General features: G+C 34.2%; 3 protein-coding genes across 3 annotated transcripts; all 3 read right to left on the bottom strand.

The window, feature by feature from the left end:
- Positions 1-39: 39 nt before the first annotated feature.
- Positions 40-13,268, bottom strand: LOC126718234 (uncharacterized). The gene is made up of 18 exons (XM_050420343.1): positions 13,130-13,268; positions 12,950-13,046; positions 12,806-12,859; positions 12,654-12,706; positions 11,972-12,005; positions 11,283-11,373; positions 10,199-10,290; positions 8,726-8,800; positions 8,166-8,257; positions 7,101-7,230; positions 5,587-5,676; positions 5,122-5,187; positions 3,452-3,543; positions 3,264-3,329; positions 3,090-3,156; positions 1,682-1,770; positions 1,142-1,268; positions 40-490 (listed from the first exon to the last, which is right to left on the bottom strand). The coding sequence occupies exons 1-18, from the start codon at positions 13,186-13,188 to the stop codon at positions 446-448; spliced, it is 1,419 nt and encodes a 472-aa protein (XP_050276300.1). The 5' UTR covers positions 13,189-13,268; the 3' UTR covers positions 40-445.
- Positions 13,269-14,638: 1,370 nt separating this feature from the next.
- LOC126700569 (uncharacterized) lies at positions 14,639-15,214 on the bottom strand. The gene has a single exon (XM_050399008.1). It carries the CDS (start codon positions 15,212-15,214, stop codon positions 14,639-14,641), a length of 576 nt encoding a protein of 191 aa, XP_050254965.1.
- Positions 15,215-15,233: 19 nt separating this feature from the next.
- On the bottom strand, positions 15,234-16,277 carry LOC126699809 (uncharacterized). Its single transcript, XM_050398086.1, has one exon. The coding sequence runs from the start codon at positions 16,275-16,277 to the stop codon at positions 15,234-15,236; it is 1,044 nt and encodes a 347-aa protein (XP_050254043.1).
- Between the last annotated feature and the right edge of the window lie 3,169 nt (positions 16,278-19,446).

Raw genomic sequence — 19,446 nt, 5'->3', positions numbered from 1 at the left:
TTTCTATTAAAAAATTATATAAAGAAAATGTATCATTAATGAAAATCAACCCCAAATGGAAACAATTCTATTTTTGGACCATTAGAGAACTTTAAATATAGAAATAGACCCAGATTACAGATGAACAGCATACGGCAATCACTAGCAAGGACCACTGAATTAACAAAATATTAATGACCTGCTACACCTTACAATGCACTTGAGCTGAAGGGCTTAATTTACAAAAGATTCATGGACTGCATGCCTTGAAAGACCATTTGATTGATCCGCAAGAGTCAGGATTCAATCCCCTTTTGCATGTATTCTATTCTGTAAGATTTTGGAATTCCAATGTTAATGGCTTCAGCTGTTGTTTCTTGCCGCGGACATATTTACATGCTTGATTGAATAAGAGGATATAGAACATGTCTCCAGTCCAGCACAACTGCCTAGACAATAATCCAACTTAAAATGATTGTGGCTTCTGGGAAATCACGAGCAAAGATGAGTGCTGAAATCATTTATCAATCAAAAGTCAGGCTCCATTCGTTAATGGGGAAGACGAAATCAGGGAAAAAAAAATCATGTCAATTCTTGATAAACATATACTTCTTTTTAGTATATTGTTCACTTGCTTTTACAACTCATTTACATCCATGATCAGGTACACACTTCCATTAGTATGCATGTTTCACAAGTCAAACTTCTCTTTGGCATGGCTAAAATTAATGAAATTTCTTCAAGCCTATCCCAGTGGAGAGGGTTAACACTGTCTGCAATATGCTCTCACTGTACAGTAACTCGGTAAGCCTTTAGGGAGTAGTATATTTATTTATAATTTTTTTAAACTTGAATTGTTGGGATTTTGCTTATTTTTGTAAATTCATGAACAAGTATTGAGTGTGCTTGCATGCATGTTTGGACTGGTAAAATATTCTTCCCACTTTCATGCTTGAGTAAGTAATGATATATGCTGTGCTTTTCAAAGAGAAGCTAAGGAAGAGAGAGAGAGCCAGCAAGCAGTCTATGAGTTAAAGGACAGGAAGCTTAAAGAGGATTCTTTTTTTCTTTTTCTTTTTTTCGTTTTTACCTTTAAAGAAGAGGCATACTTATAATATTAATAACAGAAAGAATATTAAAGCAGTTCCTCTAGACTACTAACCTTTGTCCCAGCTATGATGGTACCATTGAGGGGATGAGCAGCACATGCAGTAACACCTTCAGACAAAGGAACAAACCTGTTTTGCTTTTTTTGATGGTTTATCCCAGAAGAGCTCTCTATATTTTCACTACAAAAAAAATGATTAAGCAATATTTTAAAACAGAAAGAAAATGAAGGGGAGGAAGTTCACATAGGCATGCCTACACATGCGCACATGGACACACACAACAAACACACAGATACATCTACTGGTCCCTTTAAAGAGCTTGATCATCCTTAGAAGACAGTATCTATTTCCAAATAAAGACAATAGAGCTAAATAGAAGTATATATTTGCAGAATCATTTGAGGAAAACACACAGCAAACCCCCTTATTCAATCACTTGGGTTGAAATAAACTTATCATCTAAAGTGGATGATACATTATACTGAGATATGCAGATGCACCCACGCTAGCAAATTAGGCCATAAATCCAGATTTAGCCCCTTGAACTCCAGGTAGTCACTTAACAAAGGTTAACATGGTGACGAGTTTCTTACCTGTGCTCTACATGGCTGGCAGAAGTTGGATCAGGATAGAAATCCAACAGATGAATGCCTTTGTCAGATGATGACCCAACTGCATAGATCTGCACCAGAAGACATCAGAATAATATTTTACCTCAAGATTCGGTCAAAGGGAGAAAAATTACTTATCAATAAATCCTAGAGAAACAGATATCACAATGTAAACACTGACTTAGTATGTAACAGCTCTTATTTGAGAAAATTGCTCCTATTTGAGGACTGCTTGGGATTATTGCCTGTAAACTCCATCCTATCTTTCTTAGCAAAAAAAAAAAAACAAAGCTTTGGGACCTGTGGACTTAGTTACACATTGCTAAAGAGAGAGAATGAGTGCAAGTTTATAAGTGCCCATTGCTACCTCAGGAGTTACAGTACTCCTTTTGAGGTTGCTTGGAATTATGCCTATAAACTCCATCCTCTCCTCCTTACTTAAGGGGGGAAAAAAGGTAAAACTGATGGGCTCATTCCACATAAGCAAACTGTTTGCAATTAGCTTGGGCTCCACATATTCTAACTTATCAGTCAGATGAGCCATGCTGAAGCCATGAACGCCCAAAAAAGCCAAGGTTGAGTGCTTTGTCTAAAATAGGCCTGTCACTAAAGAATCATATAGTTGAATTAACCTGATACAGAAATTTTTTTTTCCAAGGTGCTCCAATAAACAAAACTTTATGCCTTGTGCAAATCATTATCAATGGTTAAGATGTAGTATAGACCCAGGGAAGTTCTAGGACATAGGAAGACTCATTGCTTCTTAATGTAGTACATACGTAGGAGATTTATCACCGTTGTGTAGAATAAAACAAACTAAGTTTTAAATTATAATTGCACTTTTATTATAAAAATAAATAAAAAATAAAGTTTCTTCCCTTTTGCTCTTCTTTTACATAGCGTCACTATGTACTTGAACCAACACAGCCTCTAAACAAGACCAAATGGTGAATCATTTAATGGCAAACCGACAGCAATCATTCCAGAAGCTGACAAGTACACAGCACAAACAATTTTGCTTTGTACCAGTGATTCTTAAAACCATTGTATTCGAGTTTCATAATTTCTCTACCAGAGCTAAAAATTTCATTTTTCTTGTTGGCTAATTAATGATTCCACTTTTGATTTCTATCTTTCAATGTCAAATAAATTATGAATCCACTTTTTCACTGTCACAAAACGAAGGGCTATTGACCAATATACACACACACATGCATTCTTTAAAGAAGCAAGTGGATTGACAATCTAATTACATGCTGTCTTCACTAGTTCTGTTTTTTAACAGCACTATCGATATGCAACACATTAAATCAAAACTCGTTTATTTCAAGTCAAAACAACATAAGAAGCCAGGTGGAATGAGGCTAAGCCAATGGTTGACAATCCTTACCGAATATGTGGGTAGCCATGATGGTTTCCTCAGATGTAACAAATCAGATGAAGTGTTGGAATCATTTCTAACCCCTCCAAATCAAGAGAAAAAACATAGAGTTAATAGATGCAAGTTGCTGATGCCTGGGAAATTAAAAGTATAACGCAATTGAACTTATTCAAATTCACTTACAACCAAGCCGGGGGAGGGCAATGAACATGTGATACTTTAAAGTTGTATATATCCAAAACACCAGACCTACAATTTGTAATGTTGGTAATGAACTATTGTCAACTATTACCAACTCAATAACCTACCAACATGATAAGATAATATAATACACAAACGGAATGAAAAATAAGATTCAATTCCAGACCTACCAGCCATCATCGAGATGGAATGCCAGTTGATATGGGCAAGACGGATCAAGATCAATAGAGTGTATTTCCTTTGAAACGATATGGGATTGTGCCTGCATGATAACGGCAATGTGTTAGAAAGGGCAAACTATGAGTTTGCAAAAGGTGATATTTATCCAGTATTAAACTCACAAAGTAAGACCCTTATAATTAATATTCAATGAACCACTCCATGGTTAATGAAACCAATATTTCCTAATACAAATGCATTTACAGTATCTTTAAAATTATCAGTTTGCAAATTAACCAAAATTTTTATTTTCATATATAAATACATATATAATAGACATTCATCAAATTTATTAGTAGTTTATAAGGTAACACATTCTTAGGAAAACCGATAAGCTAAATTCTGTTAAGTTTTCCGTCATCATTTCTTACTATATGTAATTTCTCTTACAGAACAACTAGTATATTAAACAAAGCAGACTTTGGTTTTGCTTATTGCTTTTGAAATTTAAAGAGGTTTGGAAAATTTTAAATTATTCATACAGGTGTCGTATTAATGTAGATCATGACACATTGGTGAATCAGAGAGGCTGAGCTTCCTAGTTTATTCAAATGATTAGGTAAAACAAGCTGTGAAATCTAAGCTTTCTCTATACACATGCACGATACATGGTAACTGTAGTGCAAAAGGCATTGAGGCAAACAATGATGAACAAATATTCAAATTATATATATAGACAATAAACTCTATGACATAAATTTAACAGACATAATCAGTTAGAGAGGACTAATTTATTTGAAGACTCGTCATTTAGCATTTAGACAGCAAAAAGACTCATGCATTGTGTGTGTGTGTTGATTAAAATATGTAGGGGAGGGGGATTTGAACCCAAGTTCTTCATATTGAAAGAATCAGGTAATGTGATCAAGCTACAAGGCTCTTGGCTCACTGCATAGTGTAGGTAAGCATAAAATCCTCCAATTAATCAGAAACCTGATTATCCTATACATCTACTCATTGAGCAAACCAAAGCAGCCTATATCACATGTAAATAGTAGAGTTCATAATTTGACTATCCTTGTGGCACATTAATCAACATCCATACACAGAAGATCCACCAAAGAAATGTCCAGTTCTGAAATTTTGTGCTGTGTGGTTAATATTTACATATATAGTGCAAGTCAAATTACTTAGTTCTGATGGTGACAGATCATTAATTCTTGTTGTTAAGAAATGATAGAAGAAAGATACACCAAACTCTGACAATTATACACTAATCAATGCACTTGTCGATAAAGATTGAGCATATGTTTAAATGCATAGGTAGACAGAATGAAATATGTATTATGAAATAGTGAATATTTCATAATGAAGGTTTTAAGTATCTCATACAAATTGAAGGCTGAAAGTAGACTTTCCTTTGTATGTAAAGAAAAAATTATTAATTATTTACAATGGACCAGATACTACAAAAATAAGAATATTAAATTCAATTTCCTGGTAACAAATAATGAGCATTTCAAAGTCATCTTGAAATGAAAATCCATAGGAAAGCAAATGTGCACGCCTAAATATGTGGACATAGAGAAGTATTGGGGTCTTATATTTATTTATAATATCACTGCAATCCAAAGTGGATAGTGAAATTAACACATAAAAGCATAAAAAAAAGTTATGATACCTTCAGAGACTCAATTTTTTCTAGCATTGATGCTAGCTTCAATGATGTTAGTGGTGGATGACATACCTGAATGGCAAAAAAAAACAGAAACTCATATACAAGGGAGTATTCACAACAATATTAAGAAGCTGTGTGATTTCACAAAGTAACTGATAAAAGAAAAAATTAATTATTATAAAAATTAACATATCTAGTAAAAAATGCAATCATAAACTCAAATAACAGATGGACAAAGTATTTGAAAGTTTTGTCAGGTGTGCCCTACATGGCAACTCTCAAAACAAAATATTCCAAGCAAAGTGAATTGTTACAACGGAGTTGGAGACATAATTTCTGACTGGCCAACTCAAAGGAAATAAAATATCAATATTGTCCTTGTTAAAAATATGCTAACCACTTGCCAATTGTTTCATGTGCTGATCCAATTTGTAATAAGCTTGTGTAAAGAAAATAACTTAACTATACCTCTTTGTGACTTTGAAAAGCAGCAGATCCCCTTCCTCCTCTAATATCCCACATATAAATAACTCCATGCTTACCAGCTCCAAAAATGACCTACAAATAAATAAAATTGTAATTGCAAAGGTGTATACAATTTAGCAACAAAACGCAATGCAACTTGTGGGGATGAAAGCATGAAAATACACATGCATATTCTTTTTATTGATAACTATACCAAGTTGATATAGAATAGCATGAGTACATTCACAACTATTTAATGGTAGGTAAGGACAACTCAAGGACCCACACAAGATTGAACTAGTGATCTTACCCCTTAAAACCTCCATGCTCCATCCCTTACTTATGGAACAAAGAGATGCCATCTAGTCCAAAAACTATCAGCTAATGAGTATAGACAGCACTAAGAGTAAGCAGACCTTTAACCAGATGATAATTTGTCACCCATTTCAACCATGCAAGTTCATGAATTCTACATAGGCATAGAAATATAGATTTCGTTTGTTTTGGTTCACACTAGAAATCACAAAATACGAGGAAAGTTATGATGAATTAATGGTGGGTGAATTGGTAGAATTTGAAAAGGGTAGAAAATACATTGCCTCGAATTTGGAATCAAACAATTTTGGTGTTGTATTAATGGCTGACAGTTTGATGAGAAAAGAAAGAAGTTCTATAAAAGCAACATGAAAAACTGCTAAGATACCTAAGATACCAGTAAGTGAGACTATGTAGGTCATGCTATAAATGCCCTAGCTACACCTATTGATGATTGAGGTGAAATTTCAACTTATAAACCTCAGATAATTGAATCTCCCACTTCTGGTATCATTTTGAGAAGTTTTATATGTGAGCCTCTTCAATTAAGACTATTGCAATTGATTCTAATTATTGCACCTATGGTCTTCAAACTAATTGGTCGACCATGACTTATCTTGTTGAGGATCCATAACCAACACAAATTAATTTGGGACTAAGGCTTTGTTGTTGTTGTTGTTATGGTCAAACCAATTGGGAGATAAAGAATGCTCTCTCGTTATAGACACATGATCAATAGATATGCAAATGACCTTTGGCTCTACTCGCACCTCCTCGAACCATAAGAATAGGGTGGAGGGTAAGATCATGGGTTTAAGACACCTTAGGTACATGTGTAAATCATCAATCAAAAGAAATGCCCCAAAATATTATTTACTACACAACTATGGAAAGCATCCAAGTCAACTCTCATGACCACACTCTTCCTAGGCTAATCCTAGACCTAGAGCTCACTTCGAAGCACCTTAAACACAAGTTTGAAAAGATAAAATCCTCAACAATATGCATACTTAGTTCTATTTTCTAGCTTGCTGAACAATCTGATAAGCATTTATAGAATACAGAAAGCAGAAAATGTAGCTTAAAAATATAAGATAACATCGTAATGCTCCAAGTCCATTATATAAAAGTCACAATATACAATAAAGATGCACGTGTAACATAAATTACTACAAAGAAGGTTGTGATAACTGATAACTAACCTGACTTTCCACGTTTAATTCAATGCTATTGATAGTGCTATGGGAATTAGTTGTAAGTTCGAGACATGGAAGAATACTCATTCTTCTGTCCCATACACTGATAACACCAGATGTATCAGAAGCAAGTAACCTATTGAACATGGTCATAAAGAAGAGTAGTATATTATTAGAAAGGCCAACTAACATACAAACAAGAGTCACTGAAGAAGCCACATACAAGGTCAAGGAATAACATTAAATCTTACACTCAACTCTGATATGTGAAAGCATAAAAAACACAATTGACTACTATCTATCAAACTACAAATTTAGATCATGCTTTACGTTTTGAGGCCTTTAAAGCAATTGACATGTTAAGTTTACCAATATGGATCACACACCTCTTGCAACAACATTTATTACTCATAATGAGATTGATTAGTAGTTCAATCTCGATTTAACATCAAATGAACACCACCAAAATATGAAGACCACGATCAGCCATCACATGATGGTAAAAGTGAAAATCTTGTAAACTATAATCCCCCACCCTACAATATGCACCCAAGTTAAATACATTAAAAGAATTGTTGTTCTTTCTGTTTTAATTGAGCTAGAAAGTGATTTAGTATAAAGCACACCAAAGAACAGGGGAGAAACATGCCTTAGAGCAAAGTCCTGCCAAACCAGAAAATTGTTTAACGTATTCTATAAGTGATTCTGCATTAATATGTATTTGCAAAGAAAATTACATAATCATAAAAAATTAAAATTTTCCCTATTATTCACAAAAGCAGTCTTCAGATATCATAAGATCTACGTTTTGAACTTAAAGACAGAATCACATGACAAGAAAACACAGACCATTATCCATCTGACTTGTAAATTCCCTGCTCTAATTCTAACAGGAGAGTTAAAATCTATGTAAACATTCAGATCGAAAAAGACATATGTTGAGTTGCATGTATGGACCTCATGATTAGAAAGATTCCCCTACAAATTTGTTATAAGTTTGTTCTCTCATAAGTCCATTATCCAAGTGTAGCAAGAAAACTGTCTTCTCTTAAGTCACCCTCTTTTACCAACCTTGAATCATCAATTGAAGTAAAAGCTATATCAGATAGACCTTTATGACTGTCAGATCCATGAACAGTGACAGCTTGTCTGGTTCTTAATACCTGTATCAACAAAGAACAATGAATAAACATTGTCATCATATACATTGAAAATAAGGATATTCTATAATGAATCTCTAGTAAAGAAGGCAGAAAGGTGACATCAAAAATTATTTTTTTCTATGGAGCCATCAAATACTTTCAAAGCACCAGACTACCAAAGGTTTATGCCAACTAAAATTGCATGTCCTGGAATTGAGTCCCCTATGTTGTCTTCAGAAAAATTCACATGCATGAATGCAGTGTCGAGTGTGGGGTATATGTTACCTTCTAACAAAAAAAAGGTTGGATAATTTACACACTATAAGTAATCAGCATATCAAGTAATCTACAGTGAAGGAGGTTTCAATGGTAATGCAATGGGAAAATAGAGACCACAAGAACTTAAATGTCTATTGAAGTTAGTTAGAATATATGCTTCCAGGGAGAGATTTGTGGTGAAAACACATAAGATGACAAGAGAAGACTTACTTCCACTGGTTCAGAAGAGACATAACCAATGTCAAAAATAAGAACTTCATTACGTTTCATGGATGTGCAAGCAACCTAAAGAAGTGAACAAAGTAGATATATATTAAGGTTAAAATTCCATGAGAAGCTTGACATAAACCAATTACAAGACAGTTAATCAACCAAAACAGCAGATACATTTAACAACATGATTGATATTTTCAAACTATAAGCATCATAGAGAGCATATATTCCTTTCAATTCCAAATAAGAAATATCATTCATAACACTAAGGAAATGATAAGCCTAACACTCATAACTACTAACTCAATACAAACAGCACATAATACTTGTAGGCTAAGCATGAAAGTAGAAGTTCAGATTCTATTTTTCATTTCTTGAAATATTGAACATAAAAAGGCCTTGATTGTACAAAATAACTGATAACACTTTTGAGTGTTGATGAATGACAAGGGAACCAAGAATAAGAAAGGAAGAGAATAACTAAGTTGAGGATGAAGATTTGACTAAAAAAAAAACTAAAATTGGTCACAGTAGAAGTGCAACCACAACAGTGTTACAAAACTGATCCTTACAAGATAGAAAATATGAAGACTAGAAAGATAAATGTGAATGGCAATTACAAAATTTGTAATAGCCTCTGAAATTCCAATCCTCTTAATGTTTAAATGCATGTGAGCTGAAGACTTACTTAATTAAGGTCTTGGAAACTAAGAAAGCTTCTAAAGAATAGAGAGACAAATGTGACAGATCTGTACTTATGAAGCCAAACTTAATGCATCAACTAGGACACAGATACCAACTCACAGACACATAAAAAGAGGGGGTGGGATGATTTAAAACAAATGGCAGAAAAAGATACAAGTGGCAATCTCCAATTAATTGGAAAAAGGATCCATAGAGATAACCCCAAATTAGTAGTGACTGAGGTGTAGTTGAGTTGAGCTGAAGTGTTGCGTACAGTTGAAGGTTAGAAATATAATAATCTAAGTAAAACAAGGCAAAGAAAAAGTTATGAAGTCCTCATTAAGGTCTCTTCTCAATAAGGTAACTAATTAGCCTACTTCAGAAAGAGTTAAAGAGATTCACATAGCATTTATAGACTTAAAATAGAAGATTAATCAAATCACAGATATAACAAGCATGCATTGAAAGATTTAGTGATTTATTGAAAAGAAATTCCAAAATGATACTTTTTGTGAGATACAATTTCAAACACCAGGTTGATATTAGGGAAGCATTGTGAAAATTTCAAACATTGGTACAAACATGTGATGTATTCATCTACTTCAATGAAATTTCCATCAACAAGCATATCACTTGCGCAAAGGTTGAAATGTGAACTCCAATACCACAAGCTCTCAGAGTTAATGCAAGAACAACAACATTCTAGAGCAGGCTCTGGAATGTAGCATCCATAATATATAAATTCCAAATGTATATCAGTGAATAGAAGCGCAGTTGAATCCATACCTCATCCTGGTTAGCACAATTCCAGCGGACAACATCAAGTTGTTTATTTAAAGAGAGGTGCATTAAATGTTTAGCTTCATCTTCCTTTGAGCCTACCAGGGATTTTTATTAAAAATTAAAAAAGAAATAATTAATATAAGGTAAAATTAAGTTTATTCTTAAAGTACACTACAAAGAGATAGTAACCAAAACTTATATAAGTTACAATATGTCAAAATACATATTAATATCTAAACGGAGAAAGACTGCAGTACCTATAAGAAACTCAAGACATGAAGAAAAGACTTCCCAAGATATTGTGAATGCATGGGCCAAGGGACATGCTTGTTAACAGCACTTCCATTCAAGTTCATCTCATATTTTAGAAAAAACTTAGCAACAGAGGAAGATTTTAGGTGCTAACTGACAAACATGTTCAATATGCAAGGAAAGATAATGAACAAAATTGTTTTTTTTTTTCCTGGCAGGGCTTGAACATGCAACCTTCAAACATGTGACAATGCTGGAACATGATGTTGCTTCAAGAATGAATGATGCTTTCATTTTCAATTTCTAAAGGCAGCATATATGCGTATATTAGTTTCTAGCACTTACAAATTTTCACAAAAGGAAAAGAGCATTCATAGTGAAGGCACTGAATAAAAAATTAAACATGCACATTTACCACATGAGAAACAAAACGAAGAATCATGCATCTTACTGTAACAACTTACTCAATATTGCATATCATAACCATAAACAGTAAGAATATTGAAGATTATATTTTCTTTTATTTTTCCTATATTAAAAGATAAAAAATAAATCAAGTGAATATTGCTAGTCTGTCATCTGAGCCACCACATGTAAAATCAAAGTATTGCAAATACTCTAATGTACACACTAGTTATATATTGTGTACGTGCATGCCTATCTATTAGTGTAAGATTGCATTGGATTTTAGTTTAAGAGCAAGTGTACTTCAATCATGTTATGTATTTCACAACAAATCTGTCCATAGCCTATATCTATCAAAAGACTCAAAACTCAAAACAGATACTTGCCAAGTGAGAGAAACAGTAAAGCAAGTTGTAGTGCGGGTACTTACTTGGCAATGATTTATTACTCTGGCAATAAAGAGCTTCAAAGTCATGTACTGTTAAACACCCTGATTTTGTCACTGATACCAAATATATCCCCTTCAATAAAGTGAATAAGAGATAAAAAGGTGAAATCCCCAAGCTGAAAACAAGTAAATGAAAGCAAAAGTAAAGGTATGAATGCAACACTCAGCCTATATCTAGAAGAGAATGATGATTAGAAGGTGCATAACAGGGTATGACCTCTAAGTGTCATTTGCAAAACTATTCACAAGTTCCTTAAATGAATTATGAGAGAGAGAGAGAGAGAGATTAAACAAACAAAATACTGCTTCTTTTAATGGTATTTTAGCTATATTCTCATGACATGAGCTGACACATAGCACAACTAAGAGCAGATGTAGAGATTAATTTTTTTAGAGCAGTATTAAAGTTTGCTCATAAGATAAAATAAAAAAGGCATGCATGAAACTTGATGACAGTCATCCAACAAAATTTAGAATATGAATTTTTCTGTGCACAAAATTAAAATTGTGTATGTATATGTAAATATGTGTAAAATAAAAATGAAAGAGAAATGGTGAAATTGTGTGTATGTATATATATGTAAACTAAAATGAAACAGAAACAGTGAGAGGAAAAAAAATCTAGAATCCAGAAGTCATGAGTTAAAAAATTATGACTCGGTGGTATTCACCTTGTTGTCAAACTCCAATGCAGAGATGCCTTGCCTGAAAAAAGAACCACAACATGTAAACACAATAAACATGAAACCAGAGAATATAGGGAAAGTGGGGGAGCAAAAGACATGTCCTAGCATCAATGCACCATTATTACACAACGTAAAGGGTAAAAGCAGCAGGAGTTTGCTATACGGTGTTATATTAAACACAACTAAAAGAGGAGAGAGAGAAAGAGATATATTCACACATTACAACTTAAAATAATGTATAAGTTTTCTCAATACCTCAATCAACAAAGTTAGTTTTGGGTTGGTAATTGATACCATTAGTCAGGTTCAAAAATTGACATTATCAATCAAACGATTAGAAAGCTGTAACGTGTGAAAACGATTACAAATAACTATTCCATTATTTTAAGTTGAAATGTGTGAATTAAACAATTACTCTATCAAGTAATGGCATACATTAAAACGATTACTGTATTTTAGAAAATTTAAGTTAATATCAATTCACAACCACTATAAGATACACAAAAAACAACATGATGTATTGGCAGCAGCTATTAAAATCAAACTAACATCATCTCATGCTACATGGAGGCACGTATACTATCGCGTCCCTTAAAAGACTATAACTTGAATTCATAACATTTTATCATGCTTTGACCTAATTCAAGATAGAACAGAAAAAACAAACCTTCCAATTGGCACTTGGCCGACGAAACTCGATCCATTACCAATCCGATTCATCTGTAAATTCCACATTCCAAAAAACCAAACAATTCTTAAGCACTATTTAACCAAACTAATCAATCAATCAAAAAATAAAATAAAAAATTGTGCTCTTACATGCGTTTGACACGGAAATCCATCGATATGATACGAATGTGGAAATGCCCCAATCTTTTTCCAAAAAAAAAAAAAAACTCAGCGATTTTAAAGGAAACTGAATCACAAAAATTTGGAAGTCAATTGAAAAAAAATTAGAAGAACCTCGGAGTAAGATTGCATGAGCAAACCGGAGATCTCGTGGCGGTACTTCGGCTCGAACCGGCCGTTCAATTCGATGGCGGTTCGTTTCCATCGGCGCCTTTGAATTAACAAAAAAAAAAAAAAAAAAATGAGAATTTTGGAAAACAAAAATTGAAGAAGATGCGTTGAGAGTGATTGTACCTTGGAATGGGATTAGGATTTTGAGGTGAGGGATTGAGAGGTACCAAGTACTTGTCCATGGAAATGAGCTTAGAGCAATTTTTCGGTTTCGGAATTTTGGAAAAGAGTAAAAGCAAAGTGAAGAAAGCAACCACTCGTTCTTTTCCCGCCAATTATTTTTGTGGGGCGCGAAACTGTGGATGGGCTGGGCCTGGATGTCAATATCTAGTTGGATTGGGCCGAGTAAAGCCTGACCCGACTAGTGTAAAATTGTGTTTTTGTTTTTAAAATAAATTTTGGTAAATTACGGATTCCATTCTCGCGGTTTGTGACATTTATTATTTAGACTTTTGAAGTTTTCTTTATAGGGCATTTTTTTTTTTTTTAAATTCACGTGAGTTGTTTAAATAATAAGCTTGGATAATCTTATAAATTGTTACATAGTGGATAGAAGGAGATAGCTTCAAACTGATTTAAAGTTGAACTTTTTTCGATATAAAATATAACGTTTTAGGGGAGAAGATGGGCAAGGCCATGTACATGATTTTGCAATTGATTCTAGCATTCCAATAGACTTTTAGAGGACAAAGTTTGGTAGCAAACTTTGTTGTAGCTAATGGCTATCGAGTCTTTGGAACTCGATTTTCGCTGGGATTTTTTTTTTTTTTTTTTTTTTTTTTTGGCAGCTACTCCTGCAGTAGTAAACCAGATTTCCCTTCCCCTGCAGCAGTAAAGTAGATCCAAAAAACATCACATGGCAGCAGTAAACAACTAGATACAAGCATATGATAGCTCTACATCAAATGCAAACATCACATGAGATTTTTTTTTTTTTTTTTTTTTTTTTTGCAGCTACTCCTGCAGCAGTAAACCAGATTTCCCTTCCCCTTCAGCAATAAAGTAGATCCAGAACACATCACATGGGTAGCAGTAAACAACTAGATACAAGCATATGATAATGGTCAAAGGGCTCTACATTAGATGCAAACAACCGAGTTAAAACAGTTACTATTCATGGGCATTATAGTTGCCCTCTTAGCACACAAAAACATTCAATACTAGCTATCATCGCTTCAAAGGAGGACCATGTGGTTGAACTTGCCAAAGTAGCAGCTACTAATGCGAAAGAAATATCATTGCTGGCATTATAGGAAAAGGCTGCACAACGCAACTAAACGTGACGAGTACATGGATAGCAAATAGTTCAATTACAACATTCAGTAATAAACAAAATAACAACTAAGTCAATACAACATAGTCTACATAGTCGCCTAGCATTTGTCCATACTGATACAACATACTCTACATAGAATAGATGCACTTGTCCATACTGATACAACATAGTCTACATAGTCACCTAGCACTTGTCCATATAGAAGATAACCACAAGTCCCACGTATAATGCCATTCCAAAATCGAGTCTCTGCTCACCTGACAAACATTAAAATATGGTCATTAGTTTCCAAATGTGAAGAACAAAACCCAAATGAAATTATGAGTATATTATATAAAAACAGTGAGGGCACTTGCCTAGTTTGTAGCACTGCCACTTGTCGAAGCCCCATGGGAATTGGGACAGCATCTGCGGTTATGCCCTTCTTGATGACGCACTCCACATCGCTGCCTCGGTTGAATCTCCCTCAAGTCCGAATCTTCCCTCCGGCTTCCCCATTCTCGATGTACCCCATCCATTTCATTCCTTATTCTTGACTTCACAGGACGACCTTTAGCCCACAACAGCTGTGGGTCAGGCATCCACCATGGTCTGCGAACGTCCCTCCACAATAACTCTAAACTTGGCACCACAAAATGATGTGAATATGTGTGAATTGCGTTGTTCAAACTGTAACATGGGTCAATATAGCTAGTCGCATCGAGGTGCAGACCTTGAAGAAATTTAATTGCATGTGAACAAGGGATCTTCAAGTTTTGCCACTTTCCGCAACCACATGTTCTAGCAAATACGTGCATTTCATGACTGTGATTTCCCCCTCCACCTCTATGGTCGTTATATGGGGTAACCACTTGATATACACCATCTTCATGATTAAAACTCCTCAGAGTGTGTCCTGTGGTTTTCTGCTCATTTTTGTTATAGATCTCCATTACATAATCACTCCACACCTTACCTCGAGAGATCAAAAATAATTTGTTTATGTCGATCGTGGAAATATGCAACAAGTTTGCACCAAATGAACTCAACCATTGCAGCAATGGGCAAACTGTGGGCACCTTTAAGTACCCCATTAAAGCACTCAGAGATATTGGTTGTCATTGCCCCGTACCATCTTCCACCATCATGTGACTGAGTCCATTTGTCCAGATCCTCACTCATTAGATATGTGTATGGCATATAACGTCCAATCTGGCGATCAATAGGGTCTACACCCCTCAGTAAATTAATCTCGACCTCCTTAATGGTTTGCATTATGGACTCAAATTTAGCTTTATGAGTCGCATATCCAGCTTTCAAGGCCAATGCCTTTAGAGTCATGTCATCAAAGTGTGTGTTGAAGTTGCTAGTAACATGTCGAAGGCAATATCGGTGAAATACCCGTTCTCTTCCGTCCTGACCTCTAGGCCACTCTCCAATGGCGCATTTGATACCTTTATGTCGGTCATAAATAATGCAAATGTCGTCGTCAGGTATGACATGCTCTATCGAAGTCTTGAGACACTCTATAAACCACCCCCGACTAGGCCCTGACTCCTTGTCCACAACAGCAAAGACGATAGGCAAAACCTTTTGGTTAGCATCGGTTGCCATTGCAATCATCAATACCCCTTTGTATTTACCATACAAATGAGTTCCATCAATACTGATCACTGGCCTGCAATATTGGAATGCAGTAATGCATGGAGCGAATGCCCAATATACATAGCACAGTAACGCAGTACCTTCGTGTGGCCTAGGTATGGTGTGATAGTTGTACTGGGTACCCAAATCCTGATCCAAGTATGTCAACAACAACTTTTGCAACCTTTGGTAAGACTCCTCCCAATCCCCAAATATCTTAGCAATTGCCTTTTGTTTTGCGTCCCATACTTTATAGTAAGAAAGCTCATGCTTATACTTAGTATGTATGATCTCCCAGAGCTCATCAATACGAGCAGTGTGATTTTGTCGCAATTTTCCCACAATTTCTGATGTAACAAAATTAGAATCCATCATTTTACCATCTCTTCACAAGCCAAAGGGTATACAAGTATGTGGACCCAAATAAGACGTGACCATCCACAGACCATTAAGTTTAAACTTCATGAATGCCCCAACGTACCACTTGCAGTTGCCGTCAACGCATGCGGCGCACAATTTAGTTTTGGTTGACCTCCGGATTATGAAATTTCTATTATCATTTGCTGCGTATATTATCAATACACGTCTCACCGCCTGTTTATTTGCAAAAGTCAACCCTTTACAAAAATGCATCCCATCTTCCCAAGTAAAAACAAATGGTATCTGAAGACCTGAAGGATCAACCATATTTTCCCAAGTATTTGCGTAGAATGAGTCGGAAGGAGGTCTGTAGCCAGTGGTCGTATTTGTATCATGCTGAACACCAATATCATCGTCTGCATCACCTTTATCATAATACTCCATATTTTCCTCTTCAAAATTGGGAACGACTTCATGGTCATCCACATCATTCTCAAAGTCACCTTGCTCAATTCTCTCTTCATACTCATCCACATCATCAATATTTTCACCATCATTCGCAGCATGATCTTCGTCTTCGTCTTCGTCTTCCTCCTCTAAATGTGTCTCTTCAGGATGGAGGGTTTCACCAGTATTGGCAACATGATCTTGAGATGGGAGCGTATAACCTCCCATTGTAGTGAATCCATCATTTAGGGCTGTAAATTGTAAAAACATAGTTGTTTGTTGCACCACTTCAGTATCAACTTCTGCAAGTAGCTCCGAATTTACGTACAACTCAGCAGCATTTACTTGGGGCATTTTCTGGATCCTATTAAACATCATGTTTACATGTTTGTCTTCTTTGATCGCCATATACTCATAATTTATTCGTTTATGAAGAACTTCTTGTGGGTAACGACAGATAATCTTGATGTCATACCAAGCAGGGTTCAAATTCAATTCATCCATTATTTTCCTCTTCAAATCATTCAACGTCTTCAACCTACAACATATCATCATGTAGTAGCATTCGATACCCGACCCTTTAAATGGGAATCCGTCAATCTCTATAGGATTGTCAAGGGGTTCACCATAATATACATTTAAATCAATATTCTTCAAAGATTGTGAACCTATTAGAGAGTCAAGTATAATATGTTAGTGACATATTTTATCTCTTTCATTTAACATCAATTACAAAACCTTTTCTATCTACTCAAAGTACAAAAATTACAACTTAAGGCCCTTACAATTGCATATACTCACCCCACATCACATACAAACACACTCAATCATTATCATTTCATACTCAGACAAATAAAGAAACTAAAGACAAAACTCACCCCCATTACAAAATTTCAACTCAGCTCTAACAAAAATATAAATAAAAATATCAAACCAAATAACAAAAGTCATGAGGATGTGCAAATGAACGAGTGCAATTATGTAACATCATCATTCCAGTGCAAGAAAATTCATGGCATACCCTATTACACTACCATTAATGAAATAACATAGAGCAGGGTTCATCAGACATAAAAAAAAAAAAAAAAAAAAAAAAAAAAAAAAAAAAAAAAAAAACACTAATGTGAATATGATCATGAGCAATCAAAATTAGACATATCATCTAATTTCAACATTAAGGCATTAATATACAGTCAAATATACTAGATGTGATATACAAACTCAAATTTACTCCAAATTATGGAGAAAAGGAAGCAGATAACTTCACCGAAAGCTAGCAAAAAGACTTCCTGGATCATGAATAAAAATATAGATATCTTTCTCCTCACTTTCTAATATATATATATATATATATACCCATGATAAAAACCTAACAATACTTAATGATTTTCATACTCAAGCCAAAAAAAAAAAAAAAAACTAAAGAAAAATATCAAACCAAACAACAACAAAAATTCATGATACATAACCATGATAAATTTATAAACTACATTTTTTGTTATTTTATTTTATTCTCAACTAAATAAATGAGTTTTTAATCCATCTATATTTTTTCATCTTTTTAATATTTTTCATCCTTTAACCAAATAGAGCCTTAGGGAGAAAATTTGATATTTTTAGAAAGTCTTACTAATAACGAATTTTGTTTCTCAACCATTAAAATAAAGATAAGCTTTCTAATTGAGTTGAATTGGCTAATAGGATTTTTAATTTTATGATCATGTTCTCAAATTTTCACTGTGTAATGTCCTTATATTCATTTTGGCTTATTAGATGATTACACCTTTGGAAAAAATCACCTACCAAAAAACTTTCAATAATTAGACACTTGGTGTGAGTTTAGATAGTGGCAGATGAGCGTTTTCAGCGTTTGTGTTTTTTACTGGGTCTTACAGCACGCCTTTTGCTTTTAGTTAAAGGCACTTGCCATCACACCAAGCCCAACCTCAAATTAAAGCACGGATTTTATTATTAAGACAGATACAAGAGATATTACAAATTTTATTATTGGTAATACTTGTTGAACACAACTTATTATACATAATTTTACACACATCTTATTTTTAAACTAAAACTATGACTTAAAGTCATGATTATGGGAATTGTGACTTCAAGTCATGGTTTCAATTAAAATATGCAATGTGTAAAACTATGTAACGGTTTGTGTGTAATACACACAATCCTTTTATTATATAATATTTACAAATTGTGTGAATTTTTGAACAAAAGAAAAAAGAAAGTTAAAAACTTTATTTATTATACAATTGATGTAGTATTAACTACATTTTTAACCATATTAATTAATAGGCATTTTGTAATAAAACTAATAGAAATTTTAGCATTTTCGAAACATTAATATTTCACTAGCAGTACTAGTAGCTATGAGAAGTGGCAAAATCACCAATAACACACACACAAAAGGAACACTTCCCCTTACTTCATGAATCGGTTGTAAGCAGACATAGAGACATAGTTTAATCATTAGTAACAACTAGGATTGACTATGTGATTTTAACTGCTAGAGACATAGAGAAAGGGCACAAAACAAAAACTAAAGAGAAATATCAAAACCAAACAAAAAATACATACACATGATACAAATATATCTTAACACTAGCAAAATCCTACACTATATACACTAAACAATCAACAGACCCTTACCTGACATTTTGGATGTGCAAATGTGCTGAGATTGTATGAGTGAGAGGAGGAGTGAAAGAGGAGAAGACTTCAA

Source organism: Quercus robur, chromosome 1 (genome assembly GCF_932294415.1).
Source record: "Quercus robur chromosome 1, dhQueRobu3.1, whole genome shotgun sequence".
NCBI lineage: Eukaryota > Viridiplantae > Streptophyta > Magnoliopsida > Fagales > Fagaceae > Quercus > Quercus robur.
Note: the sequence above shows the minus strand (reverse complement) of the source record. Positions and strands in the feature narration are given on the sequence as shown.

What these genes read in the sequence shown, in the direction of transcription:
- LOC126700569 (XM_050399008.1), bottom strand. Translation starts at nt 15,214, where the DNA reads ATGGAGATCTATAACAAAAATGAGCAGAAAACCACAGGACACACTCTG.
- LOC126718234 (XM_050420343.1), bottom strand. Translation starts at nt 13,188, where the DNA reads ATGGACAAGTACTTGGTACCTCTCAATCCCTCACCTCAAAATCCTAAT. An exon ending in GGCCAAGTGCCAATTGGAAG is followed by an intron (nt 12,006 to 12,653) that starts GTTTGTTTTTTC and finishes TTCTTTTTTCAG; the next exon opens with GCAAGGCATCTCTGCATTGG. An exon ending in TCTCTTCTGAACCAGTGGAA is followed by an intron (nt 8,258 to 8,725) that starts GTAAGTCTTCTC and finishes TTGTTGATACAG; the next exon opens with GTATTAAGAACCAGACAAGC.
- LOC126699809 (XM_050398086.1), bottom strand. Translation starts at nt 16,277, where the DNA reads ATGGATTCTAATTTTGTTACATCAGAAATTGTGGGAAAATTGCGACAA.